Here is a 22534-nt window from a genome sequence, read left to right on the forward strand (position 1 = left end):
CATGATTTTTTTTTTTTTTTTTATTGAGTCTGACAAGCAGTATTGAGCAATGTAGAAGCATGTAAGAGAGGTTACTCTTGGTCAATAGCATGCATGGTCACATGCTTGTACCCAGAGGAAAATGCTATTTGTCAGAGGCTGCGCTTTCAAAGTTTAGCAGACAAGGCTTAAGCCTAGTCCCAGACTAAAATGCATGTTTAAGGCAATCCATGATTGCTTCAAGGCAGCTTTACAGAAATACACAGCAAAAAAACTGTCAATGTTGCAAAATTCTAAAACATTTAAGTATAATTATATCTTTTAAGCTCTGCAGAAGACAATATTGTGACATTCTTCATCTCAATGAAATGATTTTGTTCCGATAGTTTCATATAAGCACTGAAACATGACAACCTAGCAACTTTTCCCCCTATAAATAGTGCAGTATATGACAAATGGCATGTTTCTTCCTCATTATTAAGAAGAATAGCCCTCATCACACATAGGTTTCACTTAAAATATCTCTTGTAACCAAACTCAGAATCTGTGAGAGCATCTTTCTCATCACAGCTCATCAATCATGTTAATAACTGAGACTAAAGTACAGCCACAAAATCATTAAGGCAGCTCACAGTCACAACCAATCACGTCTTTAACAGTGCCACTGCCTCTGGGTGTCAGTGAAATCTCTCGACTGTACCCTTTTCTTCATCTCTCCCTTGATCACTGTTTCTTTGTCCATCTCCCTGGTCTCCTGTGGAGGCACAGTGACATGACTAAACTGACTGACCCTATTGTGCTGGATCAGAAACCACAGACACATAAGTGACTCAGTTTATAACAAATAGGCACAGAATCAATGTCCAAAATTCACCGTTTTCCACACCTGCATTGGCAGGTAAATCGAAAAAGCTATAAGATCCTGTAGAGCTTGGGACAAGTAATGCAAAAGTCACGGGTTCAATTAACAACAAATGAAAATACATATAGCTTTATACGGTTTAAGTTGCTTCGGATAGAAGTCTGAATCTCTCTATATATATTTAAATAATTAATAAATGATTACATAATAAAATTCATATTTAAATGCTAAATATTTTAACTGACCATGACAATGTATTTTGCATTATTTTATTATTATTTTTTTTATTAAATTATAAAAGACATTGCGATTTTAGATTCTTACATTTTTATTTTGGTGGCATTCATTTAAAGAATATTATATGTTGCCACATGGATTTAAGGGGGGAATTTTTTTTTTTTTTAGATAGATAGATAGATAAAAAGTTGCTATATGCACAACATATGTTTTTTACAGACTTCTGTTTGTATCTTTGTTCGCATTTTTGTAAACGTCTATAATCGCTCAAATCATTCATATCAGCGAATGTCAGAAAACTATTCTTACATTTCGACTTAAACTACTATGTTGTAGTCCGTAATAAAGTTTCCAGCCAACTCACAAGTTTAATTCACTTAACAAGCCAATTTTTACTCACATTTGGCGCTTTGCAAGTGCTAATTTTGGATGCTGTACAGAACAAAGTTAAAGTACTCTTGCGCTCTTGGCCACACACTCTGCTCCTTTAAATTCCACAAAGAAAGCGACAAGCCCCAGCACTTACCTGACTCCTGTCAGCACTGAGCGTCCAGAGCTCTGCTGCGATAGAGAATCCTCTGTGCTACACTCAGCATGTGATTGCGGCTTGCTAACACGTTCATGAAACTACAGCTTCTCACCTTTAACTTAAGCAACACTTCCACTTTTTTTTGCTGAGTGAGGCCCTGGGCCCCAGACTGCTCGTGACTTCAGGAAGAGTTTAGAGGAAAGAGATGCATGTGTGTGTCGTACATCCTCATATCCAAGAAATGCCCTTAGTTGAGGGGGAGGGAGAACCATGTGATTCAGAGTGTAAAATTGATAGATGATTCACTGAATTTAGAGAAATACCCAGTGAGATTCTCAATAATATTTCAACATAATTATGTCTAGAATCTAGATAGATTCTCAGAATGCCACTTGGTGTGATATTTTGCTGTATAATGCAAAGAGATTCTGAGATTTTTTAAATGTGAAATAAGTGTTCAATTAGTTTTTAGGGCCACTGCACCAACAAATTCACACAGCTGCTTTCTCTCAGTTTCAGTAGGGGTGAATACAAGTTAAGCAAGACAAGGTTTTTGTATTTAAAATGTCTTTCATTTAGGATCAGAAAGTGTCCCATTTTTCCTGTATTCACCCTAATCGCACTGGACTTCACACAATCCTGATATATACTACCGTTCAAAAGTTTGGGGTCAGTATTTTTTATGCATTAAATAGATCAAAAGTGACAGTAAATACATAATTATAACGTTACAAAAGATTTCCATTTTAAATAAATGCTACTCTTTATTCAAAGAATCCTGAAAAATCTACCAAGTTACCACAAAAAAATAAAATAAATAAAACTGTTTTCAACATTGATGATAATAATAAGAAATGTTTCTTGAGCACCAAATCAGACTGGAGTAATCACAGCTAAAAATTCAGCTGGACCATCACAGAAATAAGTTACAACAGTTATTTTAAATAGTAAAATATGTCTCAAAATTACAGTTTTTACTGTATTTTTGATCAAATAAATGCAGCCTTGTTGAGCATAAAAAAGGCTTGTTTCAAAAACATGAAAAATCTTACCAACCCCACATTTTTGAGTAGTGTATAACCTGTGGTGTTCAAAGAGTGTCATTCAAAGAGTGACAAAAAGAAAAAAGTCCCTTTTTTCTCTCTCCTTGTTTCAAATAGATGTAATATGTATATTATTAAATATAAGATCATCTGTTTATCCTTCACACCACACACACCGAAAAGAATGGTTTCCCTCTGCCTCTCATTAAAACTGCTGTGGCTCAGCCTGTCCAAGTGTTTTAATGAGCTGGATCCACAATTCTGTTCAGCACTTTTCATTATGCATGTGTAGTTCTGTTCAGCTGGCAATTAATCATTTCAAAGATGAACAAAAGAAGAGTCTACACAGCTGATTAAACAGAGATCTCACTAATGAATGTGTTATAGCATGTTTGTCTGTTACATCACCTCAAACACTCAGGTCTTGACTGCTGTCTGCAAGGCTAATGGTTGATACTAAAACCAAGAAGTGAGGAAATGGAACTATTAGATTCTTATAATGGTTCTTACAAAATAATGCATCAAGAATTGTATAGAAATCATCATTGAACACAAATCTAAAGACTGTTGAATTGGAGCACCTGTTCAGATAGTTTGCTCTATATCAGTTTTCCGACGGTGTAGCTACTTCTTACCTATGGCTTTTGTGAAGCAAATGTTGATGCTGATACACAAAGGTCTGGCTGTGAAGGCTAAAGTGGTGTACCAACAATCACAATTATGATTATGAATTATTTGTTCAAAATCCTTTTGCGAAACCCACAGAATCAAAATAAATAGCATGAAATTTCATTCACCTACACTACCTTTTCAAAAGTTTGGGGTCAGTAATATTCATAAATAATATTTTTATTCAGCAAGGTTGAATTAAAGTGATCAAAAGTGACTGTAAATACATTTATAATGTTAAAAAAGATTTATTTCAAATAAATTCTTGATCTCTCTACATTCACATCTCTACATTTCTACATTAGAAACAATCCTACATTTTTTGTCAGTTTTCACAAAAATATTAAGCACAACCAAAATCAATCAGCATATTATGATTTCTGAAGGATCATGTGACACTACAGTAATGGCTGCTGAAAATTCAGCTTTGCCATTACAGGAATAAATTACATTTTTAAATATATTCAAATAGAAAACAGCTATTTTAAATTCTAATAATATTTCACGATATTACTGTTTTTACTGTATTACTGATCAAATAAATGTAGCCATGGTGAGCATAAGATACTTTTTCAAGTGTGATGAGTTCAGGAAAGTTCATCAGAGTAGGAATGGGAAGACACAAGACGAAATCACCTTCAGTATTGATTTCCATAACTGAGAGTAGTGATACCTATCCAAAATTTGATTTAGGAAATCAAAGACACAAAGGACATCCATAAAAGTGAGAGCTATTCCTAGACTTGTATTGATCACAGCAGTGGAAGCCAGTTCTGCCTTCATTGATTACACAAAAAAAAGAAAAACAATCTTCGATCCAGGTATTTGCAACTACGCTTGACTTTAGAGCCACATTGAACATGAAATTTGAGTACAGATTAGGATTTTCTCTGGAAAGGATTCAAAGTAAAACTGCTGTTCTGGAGCTAGTTTCACACATGGGTCTGTATGTTTGGGTAAGAGAGCTAATACTGGATTAGGTTTCAGTTTGTCCATTTTGACAAATGAACCACAATCTTCCATCCCACTCTTTCTGAACATTGCTCAATCAAACTGACCATGGCAATAGGGACCGAGGAAAACACTGTTCAGATGATTGAACACACTAAACACAACCAGTCCTAAATATAAGTTAGGTAGTTCATGAAAAGGGAGACACATTTCTCAAGCTCCAGAAATAATATTCTCAGTATCCCATTTGCTTATACAAAGTGACATATAGTACAGTTTAAAAGTTTGGGCTGGTTAAATATTTAGAAAAAAGTCTCTTCTGTTCACCAAGGCTGCATTTTTTTTTTAAATAAAAAATTACAATAAAAATAGTATTGTGAAATATTGTTACAATTTAAAATAACTGTTTACTATTTTAAATTTATTTTAAAATCTAATTTATTCCTGTGATGGCAAAGCTGAATTTTCAGCATTATTACATAGTCTTCAGTCACATGATCCTTCAGAAATAATTCTAATGTGATTTGGCGCTTAAAAAACATTTCCTATTATTATCAATGTGAAAAGCAGTTGTGCTGCTTAATATTTTTGTGGAAAATGTGATAAACATATTCAGGATTCTTTTGGTGAATAGAAAGTTCAAAAGAAAGGCATTTATTAGTAATATAAATATTTTGTGACAATATAAAAAGACTTTCCTGTCATTTTTGATCAATTTAATGTGTTATTTCTGGCCCCAAACCTTTGAACAGTTGAATTAAGATAAATTTAAAACAGAAATGAACAAAATATCAGTAATTAAAACCTGACCCAACTGATATTCTTTCTGTGCTAACAGAAAGTTAGTTCAGTACTTACATTGATCATAGCATTGGATGTGATGCGAAAGAGGGTGGCTCTCTCATTGACAGCCTTGATTTTCTCTCCTCCCTCCAGAGGCACACGTAAGGTCTCGAGCTCACTCAGAGAACGCTGCAGTGCCGCTCCGTGCTTGGCTATCAGGTCATTGCATGTGCTCAAGTCATCCAACTTACTGGCCAGAGTCTTGAGAGTGCCCTGGATCTCACTGTGATCTGACTGAGACGTGGGTTCCTCGTCCGCCGAGTCATCTACACATACAGAAACACACACAGAGAATAGAAGTCAGAATAGAAGTAAATTTCATTATTTCCTTACTCTAAATCTTTTAAAAACTGAAACAAATCCCCAGAGCACAATGTGTTTTCCAGCTGTTCTCATTAATGAGTCGAGGGCACAGCTCCTCCTAATTTCCCTCATTAATTAATGCTGATTTTACAGGTGGCTGAGGCCCCAATGGTCGATATTACCATAGTCACTTATGCAAACAAAGCACCGCCATTCTAAATCAAAACACACACACACACACACACACACACTAGATGGTGGACAGATAGTGACTACACAAAAAATATTACCTTTTAAGAAACCTAAAATTCTCAGACACAAACATGTTTCGTAATAAAGTCAAACTAGAGAACAGAAGTTCTGAACTGGCAAAACATTCTCATCTGTGGATAAGATGCAAACACACAACTTTAATTTAAAGTCTTTAAGTAATACTTTACACAAAAAGAAACTAGTACTTTTGACAAATAAAGTGCTCTGAAAAGTATAGCTCATGAAAAGATTAGTCTGTTTTTGATACTGAAATTGTATCTGCACATAACTGATTGGTTATATAAATGAAACAAATAAACAATGAATTTAACTTTAAAATCTTTTTTTTTTCAACAAAAATCTTTAGCTTTCCTAAAAACCCTAAACAAGTTCAAGATATTTTCATGTTTTAAGCTATAATAGCCCACTCGTGACTTTTTAAGCTTTTATATCTGGCTTCAAGAAAGGGCTTTCAACTGAGACTGCATTACTGTCGGTCACAGAAGCCCTACGGACCGCAAAAGCTGCTTCCAAATCTTCAGTTCTCATTCTGCTGGATCTGTCTGCTGCCTTCGACACTGTGAATCAACAGATCCTTCTGTCCACCCTCTCATCACTGGGCATCACAGGTACTCCTCTCCACTGGTTTGAGTCCTATCTCACAGATAGATCCTTCAAGGTCGCATGGAGAGGCGAGGTATCCAAAGCACATCAACTTACCAAAGGGGTTCCTCAGGGTTCAGTTCTTGGACCACTCCACTTCTACATTTACACCACATCACTGGGACACATCATACAGGCACATGGTTTCTCTTACCATGGCTATGCTGATGACACACAGCTCTTCCTCTCATTTCAACCAGATGATCCCACAGTGGCTGCACAGATCTCAAGCTGTCTGGCGGACATCTCGGCATGGATGAAGGAACATCACCTGCAGCTCAACCTGGCAAAGACTGAGCTTCTCGTCCTCCCTGCTAATCCATCTCTACAACACGACTTCACTATCCAGCTAGATTCATCATCAATCACCCCATCAAGGTCGGTCAGAAATCTTGGGAGTAATATTTGATGACCAGTTGACCTTCACAGACCAAATTACAAAGACCACTCGATCATGCCGGTTTGCACTGCACAACATCAGGAAGATCAGGCCTTTCCTAACTGAGCATGCAACACAACTTCTCGTCCAGGCCCTGGTCATTTCTAGGCTGGATTACTGCAATGCTCTTCTGGGTGGACTTCCATCATGTGCAACTAAACCTCTACAAATGATTCAAAATGCTGCAGCTCGTCTTGTCTTCAACGAGCCCAAAAGGGCCCACGTCACTGCTCTGTTCATCTCTCTGCACTGGCTACCACTCGCTGCTCGCATCAAGTTCAAGGCATTGACGCTTCCTTACAGATCTATCACAGGCTCAGCTCCCTCCTACTTTCACTCACTACCAGAAGCCTACGATCGGTCAACGAGCGACGACTCGTGGTACCATCACAGAGAGCCAAAAAATCACTCTCCAGAACATTCTCATTCACGGTTTCATGCTGGTGGAATGCTCTCCCCACCCTCATCCGGAATGCAGAATCCCTGGAAACATTCAAAAGACAACTGAAAACTCATTTCTTCCGTGAGCACTTAACCTCATAAAGAATAAATAATAATAATTCTTTCCTTTTCCCTTAAATCCTCCCTTATCTGGCTTATGCTACTCTGAGCAATGCCTGCACTTTGTATTTTGAGCACTTCTTGCATTGTTTTTGCATCTTCACGATGACTCGCTTAATTTGGTCCTAATTTGTAAGTCGCTTTGGACAAAAGCATCTGCTAAATGACTAAATGTATATGTTTTAAGGCAGTGGTTGACAAGTGTCTAAATGGAACTACAGAGGTTATCAGGGACATAAAATGGCATCACGCAGAACAAGTGAAATCATCTGCACACTAGTCCATTTTTACGGCTTTGTTGTATTTATACTCGTTCTCTGGCAAACTCTTAACTCAAACAGCCCAACTTGTCAATTTTGAATAAAGATTGCAAGAGTCGTTGGAAGCTTAGCAGTGGTGACGTTGAAGTTGGGTCGATGGGGTAGTCTGTTTATAGCCTTAATTTAGATTGTTACTCTTGGTGGTTGTATTTAGGCTTCAAAATTCATAGGTTGTGTTCATTTGTGAAGATAAACCAAATGCGTAAGAATCACAAACGCTTGTTGGAATAGTAGAGGGTTTCCCCCAAAAAAATATTTCATCTGAATTGAGATCCGGACACTGACATGGCTCTTCCAAGACCCTCCATTTCCTTCTTTCAAGTCATTCCTTTGTTAACTGAAAACTTTAGCTTTCATCTGATCCTGACCTGCATCTATTTCCATAGCTAGAGTCTAAGACCACCATATTGGTTATTTATTTAAGTAAAAAAATAAGCAATGCTAACATAAAATGACTTAGTGTACCTGATATCTAGGCTATAAACATTTGCTAGTGGAAAGGACGTGCTAAAAATAAATGATAAATAATTTGGATTCCCAAGTGTTCACTCTGCATGATTTCACAGCTGCCATCATTAAAGTTCATTGGCATGTGTGGACACGCTCCCACACACACACACACGTGCATTACACATTTTCACACACACAATGGCTCCCTTCCAGTGACAGAAGTCACATAAATCTGGAGAAATCGCATCAGAGCAGAGTTGCTGATGCTGAGCAGAGGCCATGACAGAATCATGCAACACTGATGCAATAAGACAGCTACTCACAGTCACATTTATTACGTCATACAAATAACAAGATGAATTTAGAAAATGCATGTTTATAAGGTAAAGACGCTGCAGCTAATGTCTGACACAAGAAAGAACGTTTGGGGGGAAAAGACATGGCATTGTGCGTGTGAGAGACGAGGACATGGCAACCTCGTTCAGAGCAGCGGAGCAGGGCAAGGGTGAGATTGATTTGATTGTGTTTGTTCCTCCTCAGCAGAGAGCAGAGCAGCCGTCAGCAAACTGTTCAGAGACTGAACACATTAACCTTCTCATGACTCAACAATAACATACGTAGATAGAAAACATCGTGTGTGGAGGCAAAGGAGTCACTTTAGGCACTTCCTGTAGAAATAAGTTTAGTTATGCTAACTAAATGAGTGTCTTCTATGACCTAATTCCAGATTTAAACAGTAATTATTATGCATTAAAAAGGTCTCTCCTGCTTCTCTGATCATTGTTGTGCTGGGTGCCAGATTAACCACTGGCCTTGAGACAGTTATTGACTGTTTTAATCTAAACAGCAACAGAATGACATCTCAAGGGTCTAAACTCTGGAATGGCGAGTGCATTCAATTAAATAGTCCATTTCTAGAGCTTCTTCTTTTCTCTCTTTCCATTAGCCACAACAGACACACATGCGCACACACACTGGCTGACCCTGCGCATACATCATGTATTTGTGAGCCGTGTGTCGTGTGACTGCTGACAGAGGAATCTGTGGGAATGTTTCGAACAGCATATTACTATACCAAGTACTTTTTGTGCAGTATGTAGTCCTATATTGTGCACAATATGCAAATTTGGTTGTGTGCGCATGAAACACTAGAATCAATTACATATGGCAAAATGTGCAGGATACAACCAGAGCACACTGTATGTCTGTCCCACAATGCAACTTGGATAATGGACTTAAAATGAAATAGTAACTGATTTGTATTGTTCATATAAATATATATTACAGTAATAAAATATGGTTACTTTTCATTTTAAATTATTTAAAAAAAAGGAAAATAAAATGCAGTGTAAAATGGCATGCTGAAATATATTTTACATTTACATTTATTCATTTAGCAGACGATTTTATCCAAAGCGACTTACAAATGAGAACAAAAGAAGCAGTTCAACTAACAATAGGACAACAATATGCAAGTTCTATGACCCTTATGACCCCTATCTTTTTAAAGATAATAGATATAGAATAGAAGATGAAGTGTTAGTATTAATGGATCAAGTGAAAAAGATGCGTCTTCAGCCGTTTCTTGAAAATGGTCACGGACTCAGTTGAGTTGGTCAGATCATTCCACAACAGTCAAGGTAAAGGTCAGAGAAAGAGATTTAGTGCCTCTTTGAGATGGCACCACAAGACGGTGTTCACTTGCAGAGCGCAAGTTTCTGGATGTAAGTCTGAAGTAATGAGTTTAGGTAAAAGCGAGCAGAGCCAGTGGTTGTTCTTGAATTTGATGCGAGCGGCAACTGGCAACCAAATATATATAAACTATGTAAAATGTTTTAAATGTGTACAAAAGCAAATTGCCATTTTACCTTACATTATCTATCTAGAAATTACAGAAACGTCTGTCTGTCTGTATGTGTGTCTGTATGTCTTTTATTCGCATATCTCTCGAACTGTTAGTCCGATGGATTTCAAACTCGACAGGTGTCTTGCTACGGGCACGGGTAAGTGCAGTGCCAAGTTTGACGTTGTTTTGATGAGAAATGCAAAAGATATCGTTTAATATATATCGGTCAAAGAAGCTCCAAGAAGGTTGTGGTTTAAAAAAATAAACATTCTGACATGAACACTCTGTCAGCTACACTGTTTACTTCTGAATATTATAGTTTGGTTCCAGAACGTGATAAATCCATTTTGATTCATTTGAGTAAAAATGTGTTTTCTTTACCAAGAAAGTGGCAAGATGAAAAACACTATTTACTGTTTCAAACTTTCACATAGCATCTTTAGGTTATAATAACATAAAAAATTCAAATCCAGATTTTGATTTTCAAAGATTTATTATAAAAACGGATTATTTTTCCCCAAAAATGCAATAAATTCACGACACTTTTATTTTCAAAATGCAATTAATCCATTGAATCAATATAAAAGTTATTTTATTATCATACTGAAACTGTTGAAATCAGCTATCGCTAAGAAAGATCTCCTGAACTTTTTTGACGCCGATCAGCTCACAAAAACTGATTTTGCACAGGCACTTTGCACTGCTCCCTGAATCGACGCGCTTATTCATTTGTGGATGTAAACTGAATCTATAAGTCAGCTATGCTGTTTACTTCTGAATATCATATTTCATTCTGGTGCGCTTAACGTTATCGCTACTGTGTAATAGTAGCCTATGCTAATCACCAACTAAACATATCCATTTCAGTGCATTCACATTCGCTTTGACGGCCATCATTTGTAGTAGCCTATTCACTTTGTGAGTTCACTTTGTGCTTTCTACCATGCACAAATAAAAATGTCACTGAACTTTTGCTGTGTAATTGTAACAATGAGCACTCAAACACACCAAACCAACAATTACTAAAAACACACTTAAAAACTGATTTTGCACAGGCATTTTGCACTAGTATATATAACTCCAAATAATAAATAACCATATTTACAATAGAATACACCATTAATGTTTTTTGGTTATTCTTGTTGCATATTGTTTCAATCGTTATAAACTGTATACATTATATACTGCACAGTATGCAGTATAAAAGTATTTAATCTCTTTCCCTTACTCTGAGGTTTAATCCTGAATGCACACACATACAGTACAGCCAGAAAACACACACACACACACACACACACACACACACACACACACACACACACACACACACACACACACACACACACACACACACACACACACACACACACACACACACACACACACACACACACACACACACACACACACACACACACACACACACAGAATTCAGAAATAGCTTTACATTAGAGTGGTTTTCACCCTGTCACCCTTTAGCTTTAGAAGAGCTGCTGATGAAGGTCTGAGGGTAATGTGCAGCTGGCACAGGGTAAATCTGCTGTATGCTGGAGATTACAGCTCATTTCCACAGCAGCTTCTCTTGTCTGGAAACCATTCGGCAGAAGGACAAGGTGGCTTGCTATTTTATAATACTTACAGGCCTTATCCAGCTGCAAGACACCAGTCATCATAGAGGTCTGTTCCTAGATATGTCACAGTTTTCAAGCACAACACACAAATATCTGTTTACAAAGAGTGACATTACAGAAAAAGGAGCTCGATACAAACCCATCTGGCACCTCCTGTCTGTATTTACAATCTAAAATCAGCTTAACATCAGATTAAAGAATTAACTCCCACATTAAATGGCACTTTAGTAACATTATCTTTCAGTACAACGAACCTTTTGACCATTACACATTTCCCTAGTTCATGTATGCATGAAATATGAACATTAAACTATACTAAAGTATGATGTACAAGCATGGCCGTAACCAGGGTTTGAAAATTAGTGAGGTCCGGGGTGAGGTGCAGGGCCGGATTAAGAATTCGGAGGCCCCTGGGCACAATGTGTTGTAGGCCCCCCTTAGGCAGGCCAAATGTATAGTTTGTCGAAGGATATTTGAATTTTGCATTAACAGTTTTAGTTTACTGACTTAAAAGGAACTTTGTTGTACTATGCTGGAGTAAATTTCATAAATGATCGTTCTTTCCCATAGGATTTTGTAAAACTATGATGGGTGGACCTCTGTCCCTCTAGGGGGGTTCGGGGGCATGCTCCCCCGGTAAGAAAATTTTGTACATTTTAAGGCTAAATGCATCAATCTGGTGCTCTTTGAGAGCTCAAAATTAAGAGCTTCAACGGGCTTCAACCCATGAACTGTGCAAAAAGAAAAAACATTGACTTGTACCTGGACATTAAAGGGGGCTCAAACTTATTTTTTAGTTATGATATAGAGTTTGTCTACATTACATTATCACTGGTGTTTTAGTATGCCAAACAATTAGTGATATATATATATATATATATATATATTATATGTATATATATATATACTGTATAAGAATATGACACATAGGCCTACTGATGATGAATAAAGTATAAGGCTATTAAATAGCAGTTCCAAAATAGTTTTTGTAAATACAAATAAGTTGGTATGTCAGACCACAATCATTTAGAAATATAGTGCAAAAACACAGTGAAAATAAGTGGCATTTTTGGGTTAAGGAAACAACAGTAACCATGGTAAATACACAATACTAACATGAGCTGTTAATGAACATGACCACTGATCCTGATGAATAGAATGAAAATTGAATGAACATAAACCTGCATGTAAATCATTCCAAACATGAAGTAAGTTGCGGAATTTATTGGCACTTTTTGGTAATTTCATGACTTACAAATTGACATCAACTACGATGTTGTTGCATCATGCTTGTAGTTTCTTTTGCGCTTTATTTATAATAAAGTGACATAAAGCGCTCTGCCGCATTTGCGCGTGTAATTGAAGAGGACGCGCAACGAGACTGACGGGACAGGAAAGTACGTTTTTTTTAGGTGAGAGACTTTTTATTTCGTAACAAGTTACAAATAACGTTAGAATAATGATACAGATCTGTATTATGCTATTGTTTTTGATAGTGTTGTAGCCTACATTTCTTACAGATAATCATGATCATTGCGTTTGTCTTACCGAATTTGGTATCTTCCTGTCAGCAATTACAGTTTGTCTAAGCTTCTTCTTTTTATTAATGCCACGAAAAACATTAAAAAAAAAACAAAAAAATAATAATAATGAGAAAAAAGTTCAAAGCTTGTGTTTTGGAAAAGAAAATTAATATATCACTAGCCCTAACATTCAACTTTCCACTTTATTAACGTCCTAAAGTGTCACAATAAATGGGAAAAACGAGTCCAAAAGACGTATAATAGGTGGATCTGGCAACACAGAGGCTGCACCCGCGCCCTCACTCACAACCATAGACTGTAAGCTCACAACGCGCTCTCAAGCCCCGTTCACTGTTCCTTCTCTCAGCGACATGAATTGCAAACACACATATGACGTAGCTTAAACGGCTAATTAATCATTCAGAGAGCTTAAAATTTTATTTTTGAATATAAAAAAATGACCGAGGTCCGGACCTCGGTGACCTCATAGCTGGCTACGGCCATGTGTACAACCTACCAGCCTATAATGATTTGGTAATAAATCTGAGAAAGGAATTACTTCAGAATTAATAAATGTATAAGCTGGTTAACATGCTTCCAAATGTACAGTACTGATGCCACTGCCAACAATTCACATTCACATTGGATTTAAAACGGTTTTCAAGTTTTCTATTACAGAACTCAAAAGATTAAAAAGGATTTTAAGAACCCATGTAAGAAGTTGGGATAAACTCTGCCAGCTTTCACTGTAAGGTTACAAACAGAAGATGGTCAAACTGAGCAATGTCCTAGTGAAGCTGAACTTCTTGCAATGCCAAACAATTGTACTTTTTTGTGTGTGCCATTTTTGTCTTTATTGCATAGGACTGTCTGACTGGCTTCAGGGAGTAATGTGGGAGATATAATACAGACTATAATTTGAAATTTCAATTTAGAAAATGCAAGAATGTCCCTCCAATGTATATAAATTTCTATAGTACACATGCCAAATAATTGCCCAGTCCTTTAAGAAAGCACATCATGTTTCAGCTTGTATTTGCATTTATTTAAAATGATTTAAATTGGATCTAAGGATGCAGTCTCTTTTGCTTTTTGTCAATTTGAGTGATAAAAGCATGGCCAGCTCAGGTGGATGTGCTGCAGATGAAACATGATAATGCAGATATTATGTAGCACTGCAATGAGCAGAAGGCAGCGATCAACCTTCTCCAGCCACTCCTGAGTCTATTAAACATACACAATTATGTAAATCACCTCCACAACAATCTATAGAGGCAGTGACATAATGGTTAGAGACTTGTAACCCGAAGGTCGCAGGTTCAAGTCTCAGTACCGGCAGTAAATGTAGGTGGGGGGAGTGATTGAAGAAAGAGCACTCTTTTCCACTCTCATTACCCACTACTGAGGTGCCCTTGAGCAAGGCACCTAACCCCCAATCGCTCCCCGGGCGCTGCAGCAAAAAAAAACTCTGTGTGTGTGTGTTCACTACTCACTGCTGTGCATGTGCACTTGGATGCAGAGCACTAATTCAGAGTATGGAACACCATACTTGGCGTCACATCACCTTTCTTTATAGCAGCAGTTTTTATCAAGATTTAGACAGAAGTAAATCACACAAAAAAAGGTGCATAAAAATAAATTGTGTTAACTTAAGGCTATTAATACGGTTGGACAGAATAGAAAAAACTGTCATACATGAACACTCAAAAGTGGGTTTTTGGAAAGATTCTTGCTGTAATTAAATTATAGCAGTGAGGTTGAATTCTTCTTGCCTGTGGGTAAAAGCTGTGCCTGGGCACTTCTGCTCTGTTTCTCAGATGTTAAAGGAGAAAACAGACAATGACTGGAATGGCTGGGGTCTTTAAGAATAATCCAGCCTTCTTAAGTCATTTATCTGAATAAATTTGCATGGATGCTGGGTGCTCATGGCCAGTGCTGCATAATCTATGCAAGTGTCTTTGAATAAAAGTGTCTACTAAATACATAAATGTCAATGTACTGAGAAAAAAATGGGTGCTGGTGTGGATTCTTTCTTGCTGTTGTTCCACAAGCAAGACTCAACATACCTCAAGTGGGATCAGATCCACTAATGATAATGAGAGAGTTCCACTACTAGACAGTCTCTGTCATATCATGACTGACAAAAAGCAAACATGTTTCCAAGACTTACTAGTCTTTCAATTAGGCTACTGGCTAGTGTTGCTGTGTATAACAAAGGTCACTATAAGTTTACTTAGAGCCAAGATTTTAGATACAGGCTCCACAAAATGAACAATAGTGTGTATCTCTCAATAAAGGTTACTAATTCACTTGTTTATTTCTGTGTAGTTCATACTGTAAAACTGTCTCGTCATACTGTATGCCACCATAATAATTCATTTTCACCCTCACATGCAACTTACAATAGACTGACTCAATTGCAAGACTCAGCCTCCCTCAAGGCGAATCAGATCCATTAATGATAATGAGAAAGTGACACTAGACACATAATGATTGACACATTGGTAAACCTGAATAATGACTGTAATTTCGACTTTTATTCATCAAACAATATTATTTACAGATCAGGTCCTGTTAGGATAGAAATCAAGGGCCAACTAATGTGCTTAGTAGAACTGTACTTTTCAAAAAATAAAATTATATATATATAAAAGGTGTCACAACAAACTCCGTATAGGAGCTCAATTTACATCTGAGAACAGCAGCACATATGGAGCTAGAGATATCTTTGTAAAAGACAAAGACAAACAATGGTTATACTGTTTGTCGCTCAAAGGTGAGAAGGTGGTAAAAATCCTTTTAAAAGTGCCGCTGCTCCTTTCTGTGAAAGCTCTCAGGTCCTTGATATGCCACTTAGAATGAACGACAATAGAGCTGATTTACTGACAACAAAGCTTGGTATTGACTCCCATGGATTAATCGACGCAGGAACTGCTATGGATCACCTTTACTTACTGCCGGAAACAGTAGTTTCCCAATGAGAACAAACAGTGGTATAATGACAAGACAATTAACTAAATCACAGTCATTCTCTCTATAAATTACTACTTTGGACTCTAAGCTGAGTATTAAAGTGTTAATGGTCACAAATAACCCTACAATTAACGGTTTAACGGCACAACAATGACAAAGACATCACATTGTTTCTGATGGAATTGTACAACCTGTATGGGCCAGATTCAATTCCTGAAAAGAATGTCCTTAATAAAAATTGTAGGATTACCTCAAACTTGTCTTAAATCCCCAAAGCTAAGATGTTACTGTTAATGAACTTATTGGGTTGTTTCATATATTAAGTGTTACAACATAACACAGCAATAACACATATTATTACTAATAGGGATGTACAGAAGTTATCTGAATGACACCAATGATTGATAATGTGAACAATGATTGGTCATGATTCTGCATGACATGATTTTGAACAACAAAATTAAAAACAATACAAAAAAAAAGTTAAAAAGGGACCTCGTTTTTAATTTTATAATTATGACAATTTTCAGGCAGCATTCAGCACATACAATATTATTATTATTTTAGGGCGTTCTCCCCAGGTTCTTTTCAATGGACTGTTTGCACTAATCGGAAGAGTAAAATGATTTGATTAAATTAACTAAATGCACTGAATCCCTTGCTGAAATGATCATCATTACTGCCATCATCTTACATGTCAAAACATCCAAACAACCCAGAAGCTAATGCTGTCAAATGAAGCGAAAAACATGGTTATTATTTAAATTGCAAAACAGAAGCCAAATATAACACATATACACTATTTTTGTTACAGTGTAGCTTAAGTTATTCTCTTTTAAACCAAAAATGTTTCTCAAACTTACTAGTCTTTTAATAAGGCAACTGGCTAGTGGTTGCTGTGTATAACAAAGGTCACTATACAATAAGTTTACTTAGAGTCATAGTAAGAATATAATATCAAAATAAAAGCTGGTAAGTGGTGTTGTTTTCTAAAAACAAAGGTTATTGACTAAATAAACTGGCTGCTGTATAACAGCATTATTGATTTTTGTGTGGAGGACATACAGGAGAAAAGGGCTTCATGTTCAGTTCAAAATTAGAGCAAAGACTGTGACAACTGTCAGTGAGGAACGGATCACACATCCACAGAACCGTATATGTACAGTCAGAGATTACCATCTGCATGCTTGTTTTGAACACATCAGTACAATAGTCACAGATGGACAGAGAGCTTTTGGGTCATCATGTCAAAACAGGGCATCACCGTCAGTCTTAAGAGGGTGAACATGCATGTTTGAATAGTCTCATGATAGGCCATCGTATGTGTGGAGGAATATCCTTCATTTCAATGTCACTCTGACGCACAAGACTCTCACACACTCACAATGTAGAGCACAGTAACTCTTTTAGTTATTGCGTAAATGATGCAATAACTAAAATACTCCACCATAAATAACCATACAAAGAGAGAGGGGACAACAAGTAAATTACTATTTTAAACAGCATCATTTGAGAACTAAAATCAGGAAATATGGCCCAGCCTCACTAAAAGGACTGTCCAGTTAAAGCAAAAGTTAAAAGCCCAGTAATGAAAAATCTTTTTTTCTTATACAAAAGACAAAACATGTTTTAAAGAAACATTTGTAACCAAACAACATTGGTGCCCACTGAATTTCATTGTATGGACACTTTAAAAATATTTTATTTTGTCCTCTGCATAAGAAAGATGGAACGTTTCTATTAACTGATGTTATGCAACTAAAATGTAATTTTTCCTCTCGCGATAAGTCAAAATAAAATAAAATGCTGTATTACTGTTATTACACATAAAGCTCTTTCTGATTATGCTATGTTAACCACTTGACAAAATAGTGTTGTCCAATTTACTTTTTGGGTACAAACATGTTACTTGCGGTAAATCAAGAAAACAAGAGATTTATACAATAAGACTAACCGTGTTGAGTCTTATTATTTATACAATAAGACTAACCGTGTTGCTTTAATAAAACACACATTAAAGTGTCTTTGGTGTGTGTTCCCTAGTTCAGAAGTCAGGGCACTGATCATGGAGTTCGCTCCCTAAAAGTCCCACAATGCACCGTGAAAACCAGGGAGCATGGATGCTCACTATGTTCACTTAACGGAAGGTCTAAAGCACGAAACTTTAAATCACATGAGCAGAATCACTACACATAATGACACGCGATAGATGTTTTTAAAAATACAAACCATTATTTTATTGTATTTCAGCATCAACATACCTTGTTAGACAGGAAATGAACATAATCTAGATAACATTTATAATTTATTTACGGCTGAAATGTTGCACGTATGCATAGCAAGCAAAGTATTTATCATAATGTACATTACAAGTAATGACAAAGATATCCGCTCTGCTGTTGTTCATAAGCACCAGCAGTGATGTTGCACAATGAGGACAATGTCACATCACCGGAAATAGTCTCATCAGTGCCACAATGTGTAGTTAGACAGTGTCCTTTACTGTCCTTACCAGTGGCGAATTCGTGAACACAATATACTGGTTCATGAGCTCGGGAGCTGATTGAGGAAATCGAGGGTAACGCAGATATGATGTCAATGTCAATGATTTCTCTGGATTTAAACATTGTTGGAAACATTTGGTATAATGTAAGTACACAAGTTAACAAAATATATAACATATAGTTGCTAGTGTTTTGGGGTATTTTAATGCAAAAACCTTACATATTGTGCATTTAAGCAGACAGCTAACATGTTAACACGTTTACCACTTGTGCTCGTAATGATTACAATATAAGGATAATGTTACAATTTAAAGGGGTCATATAATGCAATTTTTGTACAAGCTAATAGGATTCTTTGGGGTCTAAATTAAAAGTTTGTAATATACTTTAATTAAAAATTCTCATTAGTATTGTAAGAAAACACTCATTTTACCTGGTCAAAAACAGCTCTGTTTTCAGCACGCCATTTCAGTGCATGTGTCTTTAAATGATAATGAGCTTTACTCACCCCGCCCCTCTGTTCTGTGAGTACACCGTTTGTAACACAATAACACAATAACCATAACGCGTTGTTCATTATAAACGTGGGATTATGAATTATATTGATAACGTTGTACATAGAAAGCATGCCGTAATGTACCCTGCGTGTAAAAATAGCTGCATTCATCGTGAAGCGTGCTAGCGATTTGCAAAGATTAATATAAAGATTAATATAAAGCTTAATAAAACGTTACACTCACTTGTTCTTCTGGAGGTTCAGCAGGAACACGAAGTTGGTACCGATCCTTTTTTCAGGAGCAGCTTCTTAGCAAAACCAGCTTTATGCTGACCCTCGTTTGTAAAGTAGTCTGGTGTGTGAAATGATTCGCACAAACATGAAAGAATGGACATTGATCGTGGGGAATATTCCCTTCGAAAACAAACTCAGCCACTGCGTCTTAAGCGGTTCAGCATCAAAATGACTGCTGTGTTTGTTATTACACCCAAGAACAGAACACCACCATCCATCGCTTAGACGCCATTCAGCTCAGTTCTCCAGCTATCAACAATGACGCGCCGGTCCGCGCGGGCTATGATTGACAGCTCACTCACGAGCAAGGGCGGGGCTGTGTTGAAACGCTACTGTCAATCAAGAATCGTAGGAGGGGCGTCGATTTTGTGACGTCACAAAATTGAACAGCTTGATTTGAGAGAGGGGGAAACATATAAGGAGATTTAAAAAAAAAAAACACTGGATGGATTTTTATCATTTTATGATGGTTGTGTACAGGCACTGCCAACACACATTTCAGTACAATCAACTTGTAAAAGTGCATGTACCATTATATGACCCCTTTAAGGAAAATATTTTGAAGTTTTGCATGTCAATCCAGTCAAGATCCCTTGACTTTGTTACCCCATGGTTTATTCTGCATCGTATCACAGTCTGTCTCCAGCTCTAAGATCATACAGATTCCTGTCTAAATCTCTGGCATCTTAAATTAGACTTGAATTGACTGTTCATTTCCTCAAGCTCAAACTTGAGCTCCCTGTCAGCCAAAACCTGTCTGTGAATCTCAGTTCAGTACTGCTAAAGGTCTCACAGCTGCCGCACGAAGAGCTCAGGAATGATCCAAGACAACGACTGACTTGCATTGATCACACTGATGCAATTGAAGGGTCATGAAACATCATGCCCTGTATAACATAAGACCATAATCATTCATAATGTATCACGTTCTTTGTACACCTTGTGCAGTACTATCTATTATGCACCAAGAATTTGATACAGATCACATTCAGATAGGCAAAAATCACATACAGTAATGGCAGTGTATGTGTAACAACTTATTAGCAACTTACGTTAAAAAATCCAAGTTTGAGGTATGAGAGCATGTCATTTTTTGTAGGACAAAATGTGCAAGTCTCTTCTAGTAATATTAACCACAAACCTTATTTTATTCCTAAATTCCTAAAACTTTTTCAAATTGACGTCAAGACTGAACAGCTGTGCTGTACTAAAGAAGAGCTCATTCACAATCCACAATACTGAAAGCAATATTTAAATTTACGCACAAACACAATTCAGAGACAGAGAGAGAGAGAAAGTAAAGCTCCACATGAAGTCAGGATCATCATGCGCACACGTTACAGTGTGTTTGGACACGTCACTCAAACACTGGACATGAAAATGAGGCGGGGGGAGGAAGTGCTGACCCCACACTCCCTTGCAAGAAGACCAGGAGAACGAAACACAGAGATTGATTACAGCAGAACACAGTTAAGAGTCGGTTTGCTCATATCCTACCTCTGAGGCAGGTGAGGTTCAGGAGATGACAGAACGAAGAGGAATGAGTCGGTGCCCGTACGAGAGCGAGAGGAGCAGGAGTATGCGATATAGATGAGGAAGTGTCATCTCTTCCTCCGGTGTGAGTGCACTGACCACGGCTGAAGCGGCTCAGACAGCCCGAGCTGCAGAAGGAGCGCACCGTTCCCGGCCCCCAGCATGCTCCACTCTTCATTCCACCACACTACAGGCCTGCCACTCCTCTTTCCCTCCTCTCCGCTCCTCACACACTCACATACACTTGCTCAACCAACCGCTGCACAGGAAGTATGCCGGACTACTATATCAGCTGGTGAGTGCAGGGGGAAGCGGAGTCTTCTCATCCGGCATCACAGATGCGTACGCATACACACGCTCGATGTCATGCTGCAAAGGAGCAAACACTTCTCTCTAGAGCCAGCACAATTATAGACCTCACTGGCCTTGATTTCACATCCTCGCTATCCCACTTCACCTTCAGAACGCGCACACACACACTCCGGTAGCGCAGCATATTGGCATTCCTATCCTCGTGCACAGCTTAATGCAGTGTAGAGTAGGACAGAGTGAGGGGGAGGGAGGGATACTGTAGTCTGCAGTACACTGCTGTCTTGAACACACCTTCTGTCCTTGCTTTCGCATTCACACACCTCCTGCAATGACTATCCTGAGTTTAGTGACGAGAATAAGTAGATGTTTCTTCAACTACAGGCACATTTATGTCCTACGGGTTGATTTTCATTTGAGTAAAACTGAACAAATTTTAGGTTTATCAGTTTTGAAATGTAATAGTATTCATAATATTATTGTTTTTACTGTATTATTGATCAAATAAATGCAGCCTTGATGAGCATAAGAGACTTCTTTCAAAAACATAACAAAATCTTACAGCCCCAAAACTTAGTTGAAGAAACACCCAAGTAATAATCAAAGCAACATTGCTGATGTAACCAGTCCTACTTAAACCGGTGTTTCCAATGTGGTAAATAGATGAGTCCCACGGTAGAGATGAGACCCACCTTAGGATCCCAGTAGTATGCCTGATCTAAAGCTGTTCTCGCGATAACTTGTTGTAGCTAACGTGAGCTGTTTTAGCTTGATGTGGTAGCTTTATGTAGAATGCTAAATCCCGCTGCTATGTAGGCCTACTGCTAAATCCCGCTGCTATGTACAAGATAAGATAAAATCAGTTTGTAAAAACATTTTAAGCAGGTAGTCTAGCAGTTTTCTGCCATCAAGTAATACATTTATTTGTATAGCGCTTTTCACAGTACACACAGCTTTACAGAAAGACATACAGTACAGTACAGCTATTGTATAGTAATTGAATTGTATATGTAAGCCAACAAAAAAAACACAATCTATTTAATTTCAAACACAATTTAATTTCAAAATCTATAGCTTTGCTTACATAGTATATGAAACGTATAAGTTAAAAGACATTAATGGTCATTATAACGTAGTAACAACTTATATAATAAAGGATTTTGTCTGATTTGTAACCAAGCACTACAGCGATTACCCATAAAACATGCTTTGAACCAATCGGATTGCTTGGGTCCTAAGGTGGGACTCATCTCTTCACCACACCGGAATGGGAGGGCGCGCTAACAAGGACGCTAAAGACTGCAGTCTCTAGCATCAGTCTCTA

General features: G+C 37.4%; 1 protein-coding gene across 3 annotated transcripts in view; it reads right to left on the minus strand.

The window, feature by feature from the left end:
• osbp2b (oxysterol binding protein 2b) overlaps positions 1–22534 on the minus strand; it is a 71224-nt gene that overhangs the window by 10654 nt on the left and 38036 nt on the right. For all 3 annotated transcript variants that reach the window (XM_081366467.1, XM_081366466.1, XM_081366465.1), the window contains one exon: positions 5129–5379. In XM_081366467.1, the coding sequence (XP_081222593.1) occupies positions 5129–5379 (251 nt within the window). The remainder of the gene's footprint in view (positions 1–5128; positions 5380–22534) is intronic.

Source organism: Scardinius erythrophthalmus (genome assembly GCF_964197995.2).
Source record: "Scardinius erythrophthalmus genome assembly, chromosome: 5".
Classification (NCBI taxonomy): domain Eukaryota; kingdom Metazoa; phylum Chordata; class Actinopteri; order Cypriniformes; family Leuciscidae; genus Scardinius; species Scardinius erythrophthalmus.